Here is a 21,723-nt window from a genome sequence, read left to right as displayed (position 1 = left end):
AGTGTATAGCTAGTAATGTCAAATAACCTACCACTGTATTTCTTGTAACCTTATCCTAAGATCTAACAAAATCTTGTTGAGTTGACTATTGTTCTATGTTCAATGTTTTACTAACATCATTTTACCCATCTAATTGTTTATAAAGTAAACATCTACAGTAATTGTTAAGAGTAGTACTTTAGTCCAAAATGCAGTTTATAAAGTAAACAGATACAGTCATACAACTAGTATATTTCCTTTATTTAAAAAAGTTTAATATTAGACACTTCTAAAAAAAAAAACTGTAACATAAAATCTGCACACCATATGCTGAAAGGAAACACAACGCTTTACCTCCACATAATCCGTTTAATGGTTCAAAATTTGAAGGATTTAAATGTTCTGATTTAACTTGTTCTGGAATGAAAATAACATGTTTGATAATTATTCAAACTCTAAAGAATGTAAAATTATTATATTAACCTTTTAAACGAATAAATAAAAGAATATAATTATTCAATAGATGTTCTGAATATAATTAAAAAGAGTATTAAAAGAAAATAGAAGTACATAATGGTTGAGAGATAATTTTACATTTTGAATAGTAAAACACATCATCATTTGTCATTCACATGTTACAAATAAACACGTTAAATATCAAACGATTCAACATTCAACATTCAACATTGAATTATTCAATTAGAAACATCCTTAATTCTACTTTAAAAGAGAAAATAGCTAGACATATATTTCATTTCATTCTTACAAACAGACACGTTAAATATCAAATGATTCAACATTCAACATTGAATTGAATTATTCCATTAAAAGACCATTAAAAACATCCTTAATTCTACTTTAAAAGAGAAAATAGCTAGACATATATTTCATTTCAGTCTGAAGCTATTTCCCTGGTGGAACAGTTGAAGGATGTTTATACATGGTATTTGATTAAGGTTTTAAACATGATTTAATCAATGATGATTCTTGTAAAAGGTGATACAATATTTTACTACTCCGTAATGGCGTAATGTTTTAAACATGATTTTCTAACAACAAATTGACCAACTATTGCATTCCGTACTATTCTAATCCACTCTCGACCCATTCGAAATGTGAGTTAAATTTTCTACCATCCAAATTACTTCATCCATCCTAAACAATGTATTAACATACTGTACTATAAATAATGCATATGTTTGGAAGATGTAGTTATTTAAATAGTGAATATATCATTAACCATTCAAAATACGTGACCAAACTTCTCTAAATTTTGCTTTTTATAATTTTATACTCCGTAATAAATAATACTCCGTAATAGCTAAAACTAATAGTAAGACTATTAATGCTGTTGCATCAACCAATCCAACTAGAAATACCTTTACGGTTGAACACAAAAAGATCCACCATCTACACACCACCTGCATCAATCCACTCTACACCAACCACCCACCTACAGCTTAAGATCAAATCTAATATTCTAGTTCCCATATATATAATAAACTAACAATTATAAAGACAGATTGATGACTAAAGAGTATACCTGGCAATTGAGACCCAAACACTCAAATTCGGGTTAAATGGGTCAAACTTTCGGGTGTCTTGAGAAAAATTAGACCTAACAATGTAAATCAAAACTTAAAAAAAGATTCAAATGAGTTTCTCTCCAACCTATTGAGTCCTGTATAAAAAATGAAGGAACGAGTCTAATAGGTATTAATACTCAAAGATCAATAAATAGAAATAGAAACAGGTTTTGTGAATGGGTCAAGCATAAAAGTTTCATCCGTAAAAAATTTATGAAAGCATTCATGGTTATATTATTTATTATGTATATTAATATTTTATATATATATATGATAAATAATAATAACTAAAATCATGTAATAAATGTAAAAAAAGCTATGTAACCCATTTGACCCAATTGATCTGTGACCCATTTTGACCCGTTACCCAAACCGAACTAACCTGACCCATTTTGACCCGTTTAAAAAATTAACCCATTTGACCTATGACTCATTTCAACGCAAAATCATTTTGACCCGTTACTCAAACCGACCCAACCTGACCCGTTTGCTAGACTTACTAAAGAGTAAAATCCCAATAGAATCTTTACATAATGGGAAGCTATCAAAGATACACATACACCAAATTGTTATATAAATATTATTATACTGAACTACTTGTCAAGATTGAAATGTTTAAGCATATAAGACAATGAAAATGGATGCAACACAAGCTTTTTGTTATTATTAAGCAATGCATCCAACTATTAATACAATAACCACATAGGCCCTTCCCACTTCCACTTTCCCTAAGCTTTTTTTTTTTTTTTTTTTTTTCTCCCCTAAATAAAAAGAACATTACATATAATTTAATGTAAATTACAAGAAAAAACAAACAGTGAAACAGTCACATTTATCATTTTAAGGCAACAAACAAGCATTCATATGGTATTGGTTCCTAGCAAGCTTCAAGCTTTCTTATTAAGCCTTCTCCCACTTGAGTTCCTTAACCACCTCCCAAGTGAAATCAGGGTCTGTCCTACCGAAATGTCCGTACGCAGCCGTCTTCAAGAACCTCTTGTTCCCACCTCGTTTAAGATCAAGGTTTATGGATATCATTCCAGGTCTAAAATCAAAATTCTCCTTCACAATCTTCAAAATCTCCCTGTCATGAATCTTTCCTGTTCCATAAGTATCAACAAAAACAGACAATGGTTCAGGGACACCAATCGCATACGACACCTGAACAATGGCCCTCCTGGCTAGCCCACAAGCGACAATGCTCTTAGCAGCTTGTCTAACAATGTATGCACCACTCCTGTCCACCTTAGTAGGGTCCTTCCCGGAGAAAGCACCACCACCATGTGCACCCCAACCACCATAAGTATCGATGATGATCTTACGCCCGGTGAGCCCTGCATCACCATGGGGTCCACCAATGACGAACCGGCCAGACGGGTTAAGATGAAAGATGGTCTTCTCATCAAGGTAGTTAGCTGGCACAACAGGCTTAATAACATGCTCCTTAAGATCAGCTGCAATTTCGTCATTAGTAACAGTCTCATCGTGTTGGGTCGAAATAAGAATCGTGTGCACACGAAGTGGAACCATTGCACCATTATCATTATGGTACTCAACTGTCACTTGTGTCTTTCCATCAGGCCTGAGCCAAGCACAAGTTCCATCCTTTCGAACTTCGGTCAAACGGGCACCGAGCTTAGTTGCAAGAACATGACTTAAAGGCATAAGTTCAGGTGTTTCGTCAGTAGCATAACCAAACATATGGCCTTGATCACCAGCACCAATATCCTCAGGTTTCTTGGTCAAATGACCATGAACACCCTGTGCAATATCAGGACTTTGTTGCTCAATGTTAACCAAAACCTTACAGTTATCAGCATCTAAACCAACATCATCGGAAACAAATCCGATTTCACGGCAAGTATCACGCACAATCTTTTCATAATCAACATTAGCTTTAGTAGTGATCTCACCAAAGACCATAACCATGTTGGTTTTGGTGCAGGTTTCACAAGCAACCTTGCTGTCAGGGTCCTGAGCTAAACAGGCATCAAGAACTGCATCAGAGATCTGATCACAGAGTTTGTCTGGGTGTCCCTCATTCACAGATTCAGATGTGAACAAAAAGGTCTCCATTATTCAAAGCTGAAACACAATTTAAATAAAACACTCATCAGCTTCTAAATTAAAGGTGTGACATGCATGTTAGGTTAACAAAACCTAAAATCCAATACATACACATACAATACCCTTAGATCAGTAACTAACTAATTAATCAACTTATAGCAAAATTAAATCAATCTCAACCTAAATTCAAAGCTCCAGATCTGATTAAGTTGTTAAACAGATCTTCAAAATCAAAAATCAATCTCAACCTAAAATCAAGCAGTTTTCAACATCACAACCTAAATTCCAGAACAATTGAAACAAAAAATGATAACTTTATAGCAAAACGACGCAGTTTCGACATTAACCTAGGGTTTTATAGTCACCGACAAATATAGAAACTAAGTTCCGGTGACCGGTAACGTTATATCGGCTAGAAAGAGGAAGGGAGTAAATTAGATTAATAGTTAGTTCAATTACCTTTTGGGAAGAGTAGAAGGAGAGGATTTTATGAAATTAGGGTTTGGTTAAAATCCTCTGTTCTTGGTGCTCTTCTGAAAGTAAAGGAGCTAAAGGGCGAGGAGTAAAGGTTATAGATATGGTGTTTATATAGGCGGGGGAGGGTCGAATGTACGTGCCAGATTCATTCTGTATCTGTGTTGTTAGAATCTAAGAACAACCATTTTGTAGATTAAATCCTAGCCGTCAAATGTAAGCATGTCATATGTCACCATGCAATCAAAATTTAATTATTTTATATCATATGTATGTATTCTTAAGGAGTTTGGAGTTGGTGAAAGAAAATGATGCTTTTATTATAAGTTGGTTGATAGGAAAGTGGTGACAAATCGAATTCATTGGTAAGAATAAATTAATAGTAACATTCAAGGTAAGAAAATGAAGCAATGTACCTAGTTTGTAAAAGATATTGTATTTGATTCGATATGTAAAAGTTGTATAGTCGCTTTTTTTTGGTGCTTTTTGTTATATGTTCATTTGTTTAGGTTAGCTTCTTGTGTTTTTGTTTAGATCAGTTTTTTCTTTTGTATTGGTTTACGAGGTCATGTTAGGTTTTTGTTAGTTGAGTTCGATTGCTTGTCGTGGTGGTTAGTATGTTTTTTTGCGAAAATGGTCACGAGATAATTTAGAAAATAGTAGAAAATGGTCACGACATAATTTAGTTAAATTATGTGTAGTGATAAAAGAATACATGGCAATTTGACCTTTAAGTAAGGACAGGAACTCAAATACCACAATCATGAAAAGCAAGTAACGGAAAAAATAAATTCCTTTATTCCTGGAACATATAACATGATTGATATGGAATTTATCTTATCCACAGAAAGAATCATATTGGAGGATCGTGTATAAGGTTAAAACTATAGAATAAACTACAACTTGCATCTTTTTTATTTTTTATTTAAATATACCTCATATTCAGAGCCTTCGAATTTATCACGTATGTATCACGATTTCACACTTTAAATTCAGTTAAAGTTGATCCTGAGAAATGTTTATATTCTGTGAAAAAACATATTCAGTGCAACTTGACTCAATTAGCTAAAGCACTCGTAATTATATGCATATTAAACGTCAATAATTTGTCGTGTAGGATTGGGACATATAACATGAGCATATAACATATTATATTAATATATTCAAAATTATTACATAAGCATAATATAAACAAATATGTGAATCTGTCTTTAACTACAAGAACATGAAAATATCAACCAAAAAGTGTGTTAACAAAGTGATAAAGACAAAATAATATGACAGGACAAATAAAACAATCAACATATTCAATAAAGGATCATATTATACGAATTTATTAGTCATTACCTTCCTTTGCTATAAAATAAAGGAAATAAAATACTTATTAAATTGTAATGTACAGTAATACTTTTGGGTTGGTATGAATTACTGGGTAACTCATACAAAAAAAGCATGATTGGTCAAGTATCTCTTTCGGATAAGAATTTCAGATAATCAGGATTTATTCATAGTTGTGGGATTTATCTAAAGATGACGGCAAAACGGTTTGTACGCGTACTACCGCGTTTATTTAGACTCCAATTTATTACCTTCACTAGAGTGTAAAACGGTTTGGTGTAGATTGCTTCCGCACAAAGTCACTAAATTTGTTTGACGAGTAGCTATGGATAGGCTCGCTTTCAGGCTTAACTTTTCTAAGCGGAGGATGGAGATAGAAGATATTTGTTTGCTCAGTTGTTCTTTCCGGATTGAATCCATAGAGCAAGTCATGCTCGGATGTCTAGTTGCAATTAATTTATTGGAGGAGGATTCGGTTGTATATTGATGTTCGTTTGCATATCTTCGTCGTTTGGTTCGATTGGATAACGTGGTTCATAAGAATGGCATGCTCCATCAGTTTCAAAGAACTGGATGTACGTTATTGTGTCGACTACTTTATGACATATTTAGAGGTTTCGTAACGGCGTTTTATTTGGCAACAATCCTTTAAAGAAAAGTTGCATTTTCAGTTCTATTTGTATTACTTCTTTTATTTATATGGATTAGTAGTAGAAGTAAATGTAATATTTGTTGGGACTCTTAACTTTTAAAGCCGTTGTAATTTTTCGTTTTTTGTCTTTACTAGTTTCTTGTTAGAGTGGTGTTTTAATATTAAAAGAATGAATTACGGGTTAACATATATTTTGTTTGGAGTTTTATCATTCAATTACTAATACTAATACTAATACTAATACTAATACTAATATTAGTGAAAGGTGAGTTGTCGTTTTAATTGTTACATTGTCGTTTATGGAGTAATATTTTGGTCAAAAAAGTAGGTTTTAATAAATCTATAAAAAATGTCATTCAATACATGTTATTATGCCTGTTTGACGAAACTTTTCTAGAGCTTTAATAAGCTATTATAATTATAATATACTCCCTCCGTCCCAGATTAATTGTCCCCAGACAAAAAACACACAGTTTAAGAAATGTCATTATCACACTGTATTTTTTCTGTACTTTTTTCTTACTTTACTGTTTTACCCTCAACTAATTAACTAGAAATCTCTCTCACCTTTGTAATTTAATTAATTCATTAGGGACAATATTGTAAACATCAAATTTACTTTCCATATTTGGAAGTGGACAATTAATTTGAGACGTCCCAAAAAGGAATACTGAACAATTAATCCGGTACAGAGGGAGTACTTTATAGGTTGTACCTAATAATTAGTGATTATTATATTATTATAGTCTTCCGGTAGACAAGAGTCAAATATTCTAACAATTTTTTTTCAATATAATCTTCTTTTTGCAATATTATTGGTAAATAAATGATGGCTTCTTTATGTTTAAAAATAAAATTGATATTGATAGTAATAATAGTAGGAGTAATTAGTAATAGTAGTTACAAGGATCAAAGACTTTGACTTAGGATGGCTACCAACTTTGACCAACCCAAGAGGCTGATTACATGCCACCTTTTGATTTTGACTCGATCCATGATCATTGATTCATGACTAGCTTAATCGGCATGATCATAATTAAATGATAAATAAAAATAATAGATAGGATAATATAAAATATAATTGCTAGTAATTTCAACTGTATTTTGGTACTGCAATTCTGTTACCTGTTTCTAATTCAACACATTTGTTTTGAACCTTGAATAAGTTTTTGGTTTTATAAAAAAATTACCGGTTGTTACTTGCTCTCAATTATGGTCCTATCCTAGTCTCACAGATATTCATTAACAAACAAACTAGAAGAAGAGTTTAACAACAGACTTTAAGATAACCATCTTCGGTTCCCACTAGAAAAAGGCGAGAGAACGGAAGAATTGCTATATTCGATAACACAGACATGTTCCTTGATTCCCGATCAGTCATGTAGAGGTATTGTGGCGTTATCCGATGTTCCCCATCCTGTATCACATGACACGTTCCGTTAAACATGAACCCAAAAAGAGATATGTGCTGTGTGGCATTATGATTATTCCATATCCAATAATAAATATCCAATTGGTTCCATAAATTAATATATATTAACAATAACAATATTCATCGACACTATGTGATAAGGGGAAGATAAATCAGTTACCTGTTGAGATAAAGAAGAAAGTCCAATTTTATTTCTGGATATTGATATAACATCCTGTCCCCACAGAGAAAAACTAGATACACCATCACTGTGACCTCTAAAGAGGATTAATGGTGATCCGACATTTCTGCAAAAACACAGATAAAGAAACATGGAGAATGTTTAGTTTTATTATTATTACTTCACAAGGCAAAAGGACAAAAATAAAAATAAAAATAATACGAGTAATAATTAAGAAAACAATTACTTTCTCAGGTCCCAAACACGCAAAGTCTTGTCAAGTGAGCTAGAAACAAGCAAGTGGTCCTCCGGAGCAGCTAGCTGCACAGATTGGAAAACATGCATAGTCTTAGCAAAAAAGAGACTAGAAATTCGTTAAAAAATTAAAATGGACAAAAACTATTTCTGGGTCAAGTAAGCCCAACAAGACCCATCTCAACTTTTGGGCTTAAAAACTTATATTTAAAGGTGTGAATGCATTGGAAAGAAAACAATACCTGTGTGACATAACCATCATGAGCTTGCCATGAGGTAACTAAATTACCACTCCTCAAGTCAAGCAACCTGCACTGACCCGAACTTAGCCCAGCTGCAATCCAAGATGGTGATGATGTCATACCTCCATTAGCTTGCATCTTGGTCGAACCACACGAGGATATGGAAGAGATTAAGGAAGGAAAACTAGACTCCAAAGAATCACTTCTCCATAAATGAAGTTTTTTCCCTTCATTGATGTCGATAAATCTGAATAACATCGCAAGACAATAATGGACAACAAGTTTTAATTTTACTCCATGATAATGTTGTCCGAAAAGTCATCTGAAAATAAAGGAAGCAAAGTGGGACCCAGGGGTCTACCTGAGAGAGGCGTTTCCGGTACCTGCCACAAGCCTATTTTCAGTTTCTAGGTGATGCATACAAGTATACAAATTCCCATCATAAGCACTGCTCAAAATTCCACTACCAATTGAGCTAAAATCAAGCATATTGGCTTGCTCAGCGTGTACCCTCGATACAGAAGTCAACGAATTTCCCGAATTTTCAGCAATGACAGACACACTTTTTCCTGTTTGGCTATTCCAAACATGAATTGTGCCATCACAAGAAGCAATTCTTTCGGTGGAAGCAAGGACACATATGTCATTCACAACCTGACCAACATATTTAATATTTAATACTAACATAAAACTTAAATAAAAAATGAAACACAATAATAAATTGATAGTATTATAAACCTCATCATGGCAATCGTATCCAGATGAACAAGCGATTCTTGATAAATCCCACTTCTGGACTGATCCCTTAAATCCTGGGCCAACTCCAGCTGTAAACAGAGTACACTCATCTTGACAAACAGCAAACGATCTAAGTGCTCCATGGTGGGCCCGGGCTGAGTGTATAACAGAAGCACTAATTTTCCATGGAATTTCATTACTTGCAGCCCCAACCCGACCCAAAAAGTCCGGACCATCCCAGCTTTTTGCAGGGCTAGGGAACCAATGCCACAGTTCCTGCTCTTTAGATGTTGATGATGATGTGGCATGCCTCCCAGCAATGTTATGATCATGATGGTGATACTGACGCTTATGTGGCGTTGACTTTTTCGTACCTTTGACTCTTTGTGATTGTGGTACAGACCATCCAACTCCGTGAAGTAGGACCTTAGCAGGATTATGTTCAGATGTTGGGTTGTTGATGTAACTGGACCTAGCACTTGTAGGGTCCACAGCACCACGAGATGAGTCCTCTGTGTACTCCCACTAAAGCATCACAAATTAAGGAACGATACAATCATGTTAAGGGGGTGTTTGAATCTGTGTTCCAAATGTGATTATGAGATACTAATCAGATAATCATTTACAAAAAAAAAAGCTATAAAGATAGTGTGTGGATATGCTTATCTTGTTTAAAGATTATAATTGTATGTTTGAGTGTTTGTCAATTTATGATTATGTGACAAGGTTATATCACACGACCACATATTACATTTTTTTCAATATTTGATTCAAAGTCTCCCCAATTATGTTACAAATAGTGTAAAAGGAAATATAATTACCTTTGAATAACCAGTCGTGTGGCAACTGATTATTTAGCTCATAAATAAAATAATCAAAAATTAGAAGCAGAATATTTAAAACAGATCAATGCAACTTCAAGTTTCTTTAATCAGATAATTAGTTGCAGAACACAATTCTAAACACTTCCCAAGTGAATTGTACTCAAGAACTCATAAAAGCATGAGATATATCTTACCTTCCAATTATGATGCCATAAAAGATACTTTTCGAGAATCAACCATGTGGTACAACATTTTCGGAGTCTCTCAATTCCGAGAAGAGACGCAAAAGGTGGATACAGAAGTAACCTATAAACATCCGTCAACAGGTCATCATTAATCATTAATGACTAATATAATAAATATATACAAAAATGATTCTCAACTGAGTGGGAAAAAAAACCTACACAAGATCCATTCTGTTCTGTGTCTGCTCATCTTCAATTTTACTTTTAGAAACTATCAGGCTTCCACTACCGGGCCCACTGCTAGATTCTTCGGAGAAGGCGAGTTTTTCAAAAAGTTCTTTAAGTTTCGGCATGACATATAACGACGTTAATTCTGGTCCAATCTGTTGAGAGACAGCAACAAGACTTGTAGCAGCAACCTGACAAACAAACGGCCACAATTTAATAAAAAAATATTTATATAAACCTTAAATGTGGCAAAAGTTAGAAGTAAAAAACATTAAAACACCTGAAGTGATGCGATTCCCAAATTGGCTGTCATGAGTAGCTGAATATATAGGCAACCTCCATCCTGGTGAGTTTCAGCCAGTCATTAATGTACTCGTCAAATGTTTGACAACATTAAGTCAAAGTCAAAGTCAAAGTCAACGAGTAGGTTTCATACCTCGATCAGCTCTTTCACAACTACATGATTTGGCAAAAATTCGACAATCCCATCTAATGTCATTAAACAATCCATAAGAGCTAAGGAACTCCAACTCTGCATAGGTTCTGGCCTACTTACATTGGAAACATCAACACAAGCACGCACAACATTTTTCAGTAATGGAAGAACATGTTTGACGATGAACGTCTCTCCAAAAAGACCACCTGAATTTCAAAGATGATTACTATGAAGATTGAAAGGAAATTATATTAAGTGAATTATAATGACACATATAAAGCTAATCTAACAAAAACTGCAGGTTCATTATACAATGTGGGCCGAACTGTGATCTGTATTCTAACAGTTTCCTTATAGAGTTAAGTAAACAGTCCAAAATTAGATTCATTTACATATAAGAATTGAGATTACCAATTCTGACAATTACATCAATTCCATCACTGCAAAGCCCCTTTCCAAAACATTGAATCAATGGTAAAATCGTCTGTGACAAGATTCATAAGTTAGTTAGATAGCATAGTCAATTCTTTGTACGGTTTAGTTCAAGAAGAAAACTGAAAAATACAGAGCTTATTAAACCTGATGAACTGTGACTGGTACACCAAGCTCGTCACTTGAACCAATCAAAAGAACCGAGGCAGCACCAGATGAACTCTTGTGAGGAGAAACATATAAATTTGATAGAACCACTAAGTGTATATTCTCAAAATATAATTGTTTACCAATCTTGCTCCATAACTCGCGTACAAATGAGTCTTGGAGAAGAGAAACCTTCATATGTGAATAACCTGTTGTCTGCACAACTGGGGATGTGTAAGAAGCGGGTGAAAAATAGAGAAGACAATTTAGACCCATTTATTGCCAAATGGGTTGATTCAGATTATGTCTTATCTCTCACTGGTCCAGCAGGTAAGTTATAAAGTTAGCTTCAAAGAAATTTGTCAAAGAGATCAAAAGTTGCCCAAAGTGTACTTTTAATACATATAAACCTCCTATATAACTTTCATCAAAAACATGTATTATTATAGTAATTTACCTATTTCACATAATTATTATTTACAAAAAAAATATATAAGAATTTGAACAAAAATGATTTAGATCAACCCAATTCTAGCTGAACCATTTCGACCTGCACCAAAGTTACCCATTTAAACCCGACACAGTTCGGCCGACTACCCAAACCGCCTTACCCTCCCATTTTTCCACATCCCATAAAAATGTTAAGGTGCCTAAGCAATAAAGTAGAAGAATGTTTGCAATCACCTGCAGAATTTTCTGGATCACAGGTAATATAAGTGTCTTCAAAGCTTGCAGGTTCAGACACTTTATGAATTCTCTAAGAATTATATATGCCCATTCTGCTTCGGTATCAGATAAAGGTGCAAGTAAAAGAGGTAGGCAGTGTGGTGCACAAATTTCAGTTGCAAAACTACCCATTGCTTTCAAAGCTCCAGATTTTGCATAACTTGCAACGTACTCGAGCCGGGACCCATCTTTTGATAATAGTTGAAGTGGGGCTAGAAACATGTATGATGACTTCACTGTTGCAGGGAAATAAGGAGATTCCAAAAGAGACTTGATAGATGGTCTCCTGATAATTCAAAAACATGTGATCGCCTAACACGTAGACAAATGCAAATAGGGATGTGACCCGCGGCGACCAGCACGTCAGTAAAAATATTTACGCGTCAGGGCCTATGTATCCGTCAACGGAATAATATTTTTCGCCCATGCCCGTGACCCGCGGATACCCATTACCCGCAGGTTTTATAAATATACAATTTTACTAATCTAAACAAGGTTTTAGAAATAAACAAAAAACTAAGAGATGTATGTAAAATGACATGAAGATTAAAAATTTTTACTTGTCTGTTTTCCTAATACAAGTAATTAAGTATTTAAAACTAAGAATTGTATGCTCATACCCGCGGGTAATTTAAGTAACCTTAGGGATTAACGGATCGGGTTTACCCGCAATAGATAGTACACACCTGCGACCCGCCCGTGACCCGTCAGCAGATACAATTTGTTACCCGTACCCATGCCCGTGCGTAAGATTTCATGGTTTTACCTGCCCGTCATTATGCAATTAAAAACACACGATAAAGGAAAGGACTACCTGTTCCAGTCCTTCTGAATGCATGCTTCGACTAGAATACTAACTTGAGGGGGGAGTTCGTGCATCAATTTGGGCAGAACACCACTGTGTATGTAGTGGGCTAACGATGTCTGATTAAAAAGTGGTTTCCTTAAATGTAGTTCTGCTAAGATACAACCAATTGAAAATACATCATTTGCAATATCTACAGATATGTTTGTATTACAAGATGTCTTCTGCCTCCATAGAAGGAAATCTTGATACCCAGACGTGCTATTATCATCTGCCATAGTTTGAAGAAGGAAATGTATGTCAATAACTGATGGCAACGTTAAATCCCTCCCATATTCAAACGAATCAGCTGAAACTTCATTTAAACCCAAGTTATCTGTTGTATGATCATATCTATACATAGGACTCAGATGGGAAGCATGTTCAATGAATGTAGTTGCTTCCTCTAGTGCTTGTAAATTAGAGGTTTCATGAAGCAGATGCTTTACACCACCAATTTTATTCTTTATAATACCCCAACGAGCAGGATGAGGTAGACTAAAAAGCTGACGCCGCCCCGCTGACCTGGCGTTACTAGGGTCAGAAGGCGGCAACATCACGTTTTTTGCAGAAACAGCCGCCTCCCCTGACATTTTGTGCCCAAATATGATATCAATCCAATTATGAATCTGGCATGATACACGATCACTTTCCAAAGCATCTCGATGCAATCTAATAAACTCTTCAGGGTTACTTGCCCATGAAGGTACAGCTAAATCAGACATACCTGAATGTACAGATTGAAATATTTTTGGATCATAATAAAATTCTGGTATACATTCGTCTGGGGTCCACTGATAAAGCCTGTGCATTGTTGATGGGTACTCGTTTGGTTCATATACTGAACGAACAGCTGTACGTAAAACACTTAAAGGTAATCTTCTTGCTTTATAGCTACATACAGCTAGCTCTGATAAACATTCATCTGAAACATGATGTGGGATTTCAGATGTTAAATATGTAAAGTCTAACTGTTCATCACCTTTTGCCAAACGCCACTTACTTTTACTCAAATTTCGCCACCCCGTATCGTTATTTTCATCGGGTTTTACACTAAAATCAATAACCCATGGCATAACCGTGTGAAAAGTGTGATCCCCCCATCTCCTACCAGCTAATTTGTTTAAGTATAGCAGATAGTCAAAGTTAGTCAACTCTCCACTCCACCAACGAACAAACACTGTATGCCAATCTGTAAAATGAGACAGCTTTAAATCAGCATAGAGCTTGTTCGATTGACAGCCTTCAGTGCAACATCCATTCTTTTTGGATATACAAGAGTTTGATCGTAACGTATCGCCAATATTCAGCCAACACCAGAATGAATCCGATAGTAATACATTAGATGGGCATACGTTACCATGTGCAATCCCTAACCCGTGCATGTATCTTAAAGGAGAGAGTACCTGATACATTAAAAACTTAATATGCCAGTTTGACTTTAAGGCATCAGGGCTGTAGTGAAGAATATTTTCCAATGTATAAGAAGTTTTTGGTAGTACTAAACTAATATGGGTGGATGATTTAAGAATCTTAAATATCGGCACTATGTTTGGATGTCTTATGCAACCAGGAACGCTAGTTTCGATAAATGACGGTAGCCCAATTAAATTAAGAAAGTTTGTGCTATCTCGTCCAGTTGGTTTTCCTTGTATCATAAGAGTAAGCGAGTGTAATACATGATCTTCTGAGAAGAAACTTGAAGTGAGATCATCAAAATCGGGTAATGATGTACGCCCGATTTGAGAAATAGGTGACAAGGCTGTAAGCGTCCTCAAGCACGAAAACCGTGTAGAAAACTTACAAGTTGAACTGTTGCACCCTAATCCAGGTAAGGATGTGTTTATCCCATCATTTGACAAAAAATGGGCTTCGTTTGGTTTAACTTCTTCCATATCTTCGTGACAATGCTCAGTGCTGTACAAATAAATACAGATCTGGGTAGCATTAAGATTAAGTTAACTCTGTAAGATAGAAACACACATATTAAAAATTGATATAAGCTTATGCATCATCAATGAGATAACAAAATAGTCACTTGCAGTATATTACTATTTTCATTGATCTATCCTACAATACTTGGATACTAAACTTCAAAAAAAAAATAAAAAAAAAAATAAATCAAGCAAGCGAAATGTATTCTGGAAATAGTTGCTTGATTGGTGTACACAAAAAAAGTACCTAACAGTAAGATGTTAGCTTAAAGCTTGAGTTTTATAAACTAATCGCAACAACATACACATGTTATTGTTCTTAAAGTCAAAGTAAATCATACTACTAAAACCTTCAAATACTAATCAATCAATAGGTAAACTAATATTTTGAAATGGAGTTAATCAAGTACAATGTACCACCATACTAGGTTAAGGGAAATAATTAAACATACGTCATTAATATTAATATTAATTAATAGCTGAAAGCAAACAAAAATACAAACAACTTAAAATGAAGATACTATACAGTATACATACATATACTTGGTGAAGCAATCATCTTCGTTAACCGGCAAATACATCAATACGAAGTGAGGTGAAATCACTCCATCAGAATTAGATACCTACATCAAAACCCTAACATTTAACATTTCTACATCAACTTATATATAATCACACCACTGTCAACAACTATGCATATAATTATAATAGTACCTGAACAAGGGCGTCGGAGGCGAAAGGAAAGGGGGAAGAAGGTAGGGCATAATTGAAAATAAGTTTGTCGGTGAAATCGGTACGGATTTGACGTTGAAGACATTCAAAACAAAATTGAAGTTCCATTGAAATAGTTTTATTATAGAATCGAATTGATTAGAGATTGTGATTTTTAGGATCGTTGGGTAAGTTGGTTGATTAACTGAATGACCTGATGCTAACCTCGATTAAGTTTAACGACCAGTTATGTAACCACGAAACAAAGACAGTTACAGTGACGTGATTGCTATATTTACATACATTTACAATTTACGCTTCTTTAGATAAAAAAAAGGGCAATGTTCCTACGTAGTGGAATACGTTTGTTGTATGTATCATTTGTTTCACATCTTGTTCCAGATTACAATATTATCTTAAGATTACATAAGAAGGTTTGGTAATATGATCATGCGGTTTAAGAGGCCAAATGCCACCAAAGTACTTCTAACCATATGTGAAACTATTACTCCGTACTAAATTATTGAATTTTACATTTGGCACGTGTCTTGCACTTATTGTTCCAAACTTCAATATTTTGACATTCATGTTATGACTTGTTAAACAATAAATATGTTAAATCTTTATGTTGCATATTAAAGTTTGCGTATTCATGATAGTTTTTTAAACTGTATACTTTGTGTTCGATAATTAAGACGAATGAATTGAAATGATATTGTTTAACATCTATTCATATTCTTCCACTCATAATATTTATAAATAATGCATAATAAGTTTTATACTTAATAAAATAATCAACACATTCATATATATATATATATATATATATATATATATATATATATATATATATATATATATATATATATATATATATATATATATATATAGTGATAGGATCAAGATGGAAGTAACTAAGCGGGGGGAAGCAAAAACTTTTTTTTTTCGTTTTTTGAAAAAACCTTGTTCACGAATATTATAGATGAGATGAAAATATGAACATTTAGTAGAGACACTTTGTGATAAATGTTTTTATTTTGGCGGAAAAACGCTCGAAGAAGTAATATATAACAATTATCGTGTTTTTCGAGCGTATGTTGAGGATTTAGCTATTGGGGTTTAGATATTAGGGTTTATAGGGTTTAGATATTAGGGTTTAGAAATTTAGGGTTTGGGATTTAGATTTAGGGTTTAGATTTAGGATTTAGATTGAGTTTTTAACACGGACGGTTTAGAGTTTAGGGTTTAGGGTTTGGTGTTTTGGGTTTATTCCATAAACCCAAAACACCAAACCCTAAACCCTAAACCCTAAACTCTAAACTCTAAATCGGGCTAAATTTTACTTCACAAAACATGGAAAAAAACGTTCATATTCTTCACGAACAATATTATCTTGAATGTTATTTTTGTCGATCGTTTGTCCGCCTAAATAATAACATTCATCACGAAGTGTCTCTTCTAAATGTTCATATTTTCGTGTGATCTTGATGCCGGAAAAAAATTCCAAAAAAATGAAAAAAAAAAATTTGCTTCCCCCCGCTTCTCCCCGATTGGTTACTTCCCCATTGATCCTGCCCCTATATATATATATATATATATATATATATATATATATATATATATATATATATATATATATATATATATATATATATATATATATATATATATATATATATATATATATATATATATATATATATATATATATATATATATATATATATATGATAATGCCAAAAATGAACACATATTTTACAGCATTATTCCCCAAGAAAGACAAGATTTTAGTTGATATTGTTCGATTTACAAGCACTATTCGTTTAAATATTAAAAAGTGAAGATAAAAGGCAGATTCGACAAATTGAAGACGGAAAGGTCCAAAAAGCTAAAAAGTACAAGATTCAATCAAAAAGGTTCAAATTATTGATGAGAAACGTCTCAAAATAACAAGAGTACAAGTTACAAGACGCAAAGTACACGATATAAAATAGTACGCGAGGACGTCCGAAAATCCGGAACCGGGACCTGAGCCTAGAAGAAACGCCCGACGTAACGGACTAAAAATATCTACTCAACTATGCATATAAATATAATATAAATATATAAATAATTATTAAAATTATTTATATATTTATTATTATTAAATTATGTCGACAAGCTAGGAGCCAAACGAATGTGAGCTGGAATTCATGGCCATGCGACTCGCATGGCCCTATGCCCATTTTCATGCGACTCGCATGAGGGGCTTTTCCAGGCCACATTCTATTTAAAGCGAGTTCGTGATCCATTTTATGTACACCATAATATATCTTTCTATCTCTCTTTTGTAATACATAAATAAATTTAATTATAATTTTAATTTTAATTAATAATAATAATAATAAGGTTATGTTAAGGAGTGTTTTGAGTGTATAAGTCGAAATTCTGTCCGTGTAACGCTACGCTATTTTTAATCATTGTAAGTTATGTTCAACCTTTTTACATTAATGTCTCGTAGCTAAGTTATTATTATGCTTATTTAAAACGAAGTAATCATGATGTTGGGCTAATTACTAAAATTGGGTAATTGGGCTTTGTACCATAATTGGGGTTTGGACAAAAGAACGACACTTGTGGAAATTAGACTATGGGCTATTAATGGGCTTTATATTTGTTTAACTAAATGATAGTTTGTTAATGTTAATATAAAGATTTACAATTGGGCGTCCCTATAAATTACCATATACACTCAATCGGACACGATGAGCGGGGTATTTATATGCACGAATAATCGTTCATTTAACCGGACACGGGAATGGATTAATAGCCACTAGAATAATTAAAACAGGGGTGAAATTACATTCAAGGGTAATTGGTGTAATTGTTAACAAAGTAGTAAAACCTTGGTTTACACGCAGTCGATAACCTGGTGTATTCATTAAACAAAGTATTAAAACCTTGTTACAATTCGAATCCCCAATTAATTGGAATATTTAACTTCGGGAATAAGAATAATTTGACGAGGACACTCGCACTTTATATTTATGACTGATGGACTGTTATGGACAAAAACCAGACGGACATATTAAATAATCCAGGACAAAGGACAATTAACCCATGGGCATAAAACTAAAATCAACACGTCGAACATCATGATTACGGAAGTTTAAATAAGCATAATTCTTTTATTTCATATTTAATTTCCTTTATTTTATATTTAATTGCACTTCTAATTATCGCACTTTTATTTATTGTTATTTAATCGCACTTTTAATTATCGTACTTTTTAATTATCGCAATTTTATTTTATCGCACTTTTATTATTCGCAATTTCATTATCGTTATTTACTTTATGCTTTAATTTAAGTCTTGTATTTATTTTTAATATTTTACATTTGATTTTAACTGCGACTAAAGTTTTAAAATCGACAAACTGGTCATTAAACGGTAAAAACCCCCCTTTATAATAATAATACTACTTATATTATATATTTTTGTAAAAATATAGTTTTATAAAAATATAGTGTTAAACTTCACTGCGTCCCTGTGGAACGAACCGGACTTACTAAAAACTACACTACAGTACGATTAGGTACACTGCCTATAAGTGTTGTAGCAAGGTTTAGGTATTTCCCATCCGTAAAAATAATAAAACTTGTGTAAAATTTCGTCGAATTTCGTATTAAAAATAAACACTATTTCGTACCCCTCGCGACACACATCAAGTTTTTGGCGCCGCTGCCGGGGAGCACTAAAACGCTATATTTTTAATTTATATTTGCAAAAATATAAAAAAAAAAAAAAAAAAAAAAAAACAAAAAAAAACGTAAAAAAAAAAAAGAAAAAAACGTAAAAAAAAAAACAAAAAAAAAACGTATCTAAAAAAAAAAATATATTTTTAAAAAAAATATTTTTTTTAAGATTTTGTCTATAAAAAAAAAATGTTTTTTTTAGTTTTATTACCTTTAGATTTTTAGACTATATTCACAACTTTTAGTATTAAGTTTAGTTTTGCCATAGTTATTTTCATTTTTAGATTTTTAGTTTTGCCGTAAAATCCCTTAAGTGCTTTTTCCTTAGACTAAGTTTTAGGTGCTTTAGAATTTTGCGACGCCATTTTTCGCGCTATTTTCTTATTTTTATTTTTCGACGCCGTTTACCTATGTATCAATTACAATTCCAATTAGTGATCTCTATTTGTAGTTTTAATTTTAAGATAGTAATAGTTATAAGGTTGGATTAACCGCGTGTTTACAAACCACTCTTCGTCTTTTTCATTTTTCGACACTTTTCGACGCGCAATCTTTTTCTCTCTTATTTCTCGCCATTCTAGTTTTTAGGACTTAGAATTTTTTCTACTTCTTCTCTAAATTTCTTAAAATTACGAAAATTTATTTTAAGTGGTTAAATTGATTGACATCAAAATTTTCTGGTTCGTAGTAATAGTTGGATTTGTACGTGGACCGGGTTGTTGGAGCCAAACAGTCCTCAATTATATTGAGACCAAACGAATCCTGCCCCTCTGCTGCATCTTTTGGCTATTCGAAACGTGGGCAAAAATCAGAAAAGTCTATTAATTGGACAACTTATATAAGTTTTTCTTATTATTTTTTTATAACTAATAGGATAATTCTGTGAATGCACCGAGCAAGACGTTCGCCGCCGGTCATACGTTCACCACCTGTAACTCGATCAAGACATCGTTTAACAAATATAGCTGCCGTTGATTTTTCTTTAGACTCGTCATCAAGTCGACCGAGTACTTCAACTCAAATTTCCGATAATCCAGTTTTTGAAACCAATATCACAATTGAGAATCCGGAGAATACTCAGGGACAATTCCGAGACCCTGATTCATTAATTATTCCTCCGGAACCACCAATCATTCAAACAGAGATTGTTGAGGAAGAAACCATTAAATCAGAAACCTCTAGTGATTCAGATACAACACTTCCAATCATGGAAAATCTAGAACCTCTAAGTATGGAAGACCGAATGAGAGCTACACGCACGGGCCAAGGTCATGCCATTATTAAACCAGAAGTTAATGCTCCAGATTATGAAATCAAAGGACAAATTCTACACATGGTGACTAATCAATGCCAATTCAGTGGTGCGCCGAATGAAGACCCAAACGAACATCTTCGTACGTTTAATAGAATTTGTACACTATTCAAAATCCGAGAAGTGGAAGACGAACAAATCTATCTCATGTTATTTCCCTGGACTTTAAAGGGAGAAGCCAAAGATTGGTTAGAATCGTTACCTGAAGGGGCGATTGACACATGAGATGTTTTAGTTGAAAAATTTCTTAAACAATTCTTTCCGGCATCCAAAGTCGTGAGACTTCAAGGAGAAATTGTTACGTTCGCGCAAAATCCAAATGAAACATTATATGAGGCGTGGACAAGATTCGGAAGGATGTTGAGAGGATGTCCTCAACACGGATTAGATACTTTTCAAATAGTACAAATCTTCTATAAAGGCGTAGACATCGCCACAAGAAAAGACATCGACATAACCGCTGGTGGATCCATTATGAAGAAAACCGCAACTGAAGCTTACAAAATTATTGATAACACAGCCTCCCACTCGCATGAGTGGCACCAAGAAAAAGATATCTTTCGATCATCTAAAGCGGCTAGAGCCGATTCTAGCCATGACTTTGATTCCGTTTCCGCAAAAATAGATGCTTTCGAAAGACGAATGGAAAAGATGAATAAAGATATTCACGCAATACGAATCAGTTGTGAGCAATGCGGTGGACCACACTTAATGAAAGATTGTCACATTGAACCAACGATGGAACAACGAGAGAATGTTTCCTATATGAACCAAAGGCCGGGAAATAATTATCAAAATAATTATCAACCGCCAAGGCTAAACTTAAATCGAAATCAAAACATTCTTTACAATCCAAAAGGACCCGAAAATAACTAGTATAACCAACAAGGTCCGAATAACCAACCGACTCAAAACAACACTTTCAATCAACAAAGACCTAGCTTGTATAAACCACCACAACAACCCGAAGAGAAAAAGCCAAATCTAGAAGAAATGATGGCAAAGCTGATTGAATCTCAAACACAATTCATTACATCTCAAACCCAAACGAACGAGAGGTTTGATCAGTCATTAAGAACTCAACAAGCTTCCATTTTGAATCTTGAAAAACACGTAGGTACTCTTGCTAGCATGATGAGTGAGAGGGAACAAGGAAAGCTACCGAGTAATACTGAAGTAAATCCTCGGAATGAGAATGTTAATATGGTTTCAACGAATTCTGAAAAACCAGCACCAGAAGATGGGAAGGTTTTAGATGAGAGTAACAATGAAGAAGTTACACCACCA

At 33.7% G+C, this 21,723-nt stretch overlaps 2 protein-coding genes across 5 annotated transcripts; both read right to left on the bottom strand.

Moving 5' to 3' along the window:
* Positions 1–2,327: 2,327 nt before the first annotated feature.
* Positions 2,328–4,182, bottom strand: LOC139858562 (S-adenosylmethionine synthase 2-like). The gene is made up of 2 exons (XM_071847396.1): positions 4,092–4,182; positions 2,328–3,650 (listed from the first exon to the last, which is right to left on the bottom strand). The coding sequence occupies exon 2, from the start codon at positions 3,639–3,641 to the stop codon at positions 2,466–2,468; it is 1,176 nt and encodes a 391-aa protein (XP_071703497.1). The 5' UTR covers positions 3,642–3,650; positions 4,092–4,182; the 3' UTR covers positions 2,328–2,465.
* A 3,006-nt stretch (positions 4,183–7,188) lies between these two features.
* On the bottom strand, positions 7,189–15,594 carry LOC139856909 (protein GFS12). Of its 4 annotated transcripts, XM_071845621.1 has the most exons (16): positions 15,394–15,594; positions 15,217–15,302; positions 12,716–14,662; positions 11,860–12,187; positions 11,176–11,391; positions 11,008–11,080; positions 10,597–10,802; positions 10,441–10,503; positions 10,152–10,351; positions 9,942–10,053; positions 8,924–9,448; positions 8,547–8,839; positions 8,186–8,432; positions 7,936–8,009; positions 7,689–7,815; positions 7,189–7,513 (listed from the first exon to the last, which is right to left on the bottom strand). In XM_071845621.1, exons 1-16 carry the CDS (start codon positions 15,517–15,519, stop codon positions 7,364–7,366), a joined length of 4,773 nt encoding a protein of 1,590 aa, XP_071701722.1. In that variant the 5' UTR covers positions 15,520–15,594; the 3' UTR covers positions 7,189–7,363. The 4 variants fall into 4 exon arrangements, with proteins under 4 accessions (XP_071701722.1, XP_071701721.1, XP_071701723.1 ...); XM_071845620.1 differs by having other exon boundaries at positions 8,547–9,448; XM_071845622.1 differs by having other exon boundaries at positions 8,547–9,448; positions 15,217–15,315; positions 15,394–15,481.
* Positions 15,595–21,723: the final 6,129 nt, after the last annotated feature.

This window comes from Rutidosis leptorrhynchoides, chromosome 7, assembly GCF_046630445.1.
Source record: "Rutidosis leptorrhynchoides isolate AG116_Rl617_1_P2 chromosome 7, CSIRO_AGI_Rlap_v1, whole genome shotgun sequence".
In the NCBI taxonomy this organism is placed as follows: Eukaryota; Viridiplantae; Streptophyta; class Magnoliopsida; order Asterales; family Asteraceae; genus Rutidosis; species Rutidosis leptorrhynchoides.
Note: the sequence above shows the minus strand (reverse complement) of the source record. Positions and strands in the feature narration are given on the sequence as shown.

Bases quoted from the DNA above. Each gene is read 5' to 3' on its own strand.
- LOC139858562 (XM_071847396.1), bottom strand. From the start codon at position 3,641: ATGGAGACCTTTTTGTTCACATCTGAATCTGTGAATGAGGGACACCCA.
- LOC139856909 (XM_071845620.1), bottom strand. From the start codon at position 15,519: ATGGAACTTCAATTTTGTTTTGAATGTCTTCAACGTCAAATCCGTACC. The intron at 9,449-9,941 runs GTAAGATATATC...GTGATGCTTTAG, and splicing joins TATGGCATCATAATTGGAAG to TGGGAGTACACAGAGGACTC. The intron at 7,816-7,935 runs GTAATTGTTTTC...GTGTTTTTGCAG, and splicing joins CGTGTTTGGGACCTGAGAAA to AAATGTCGGATCACCATTAA.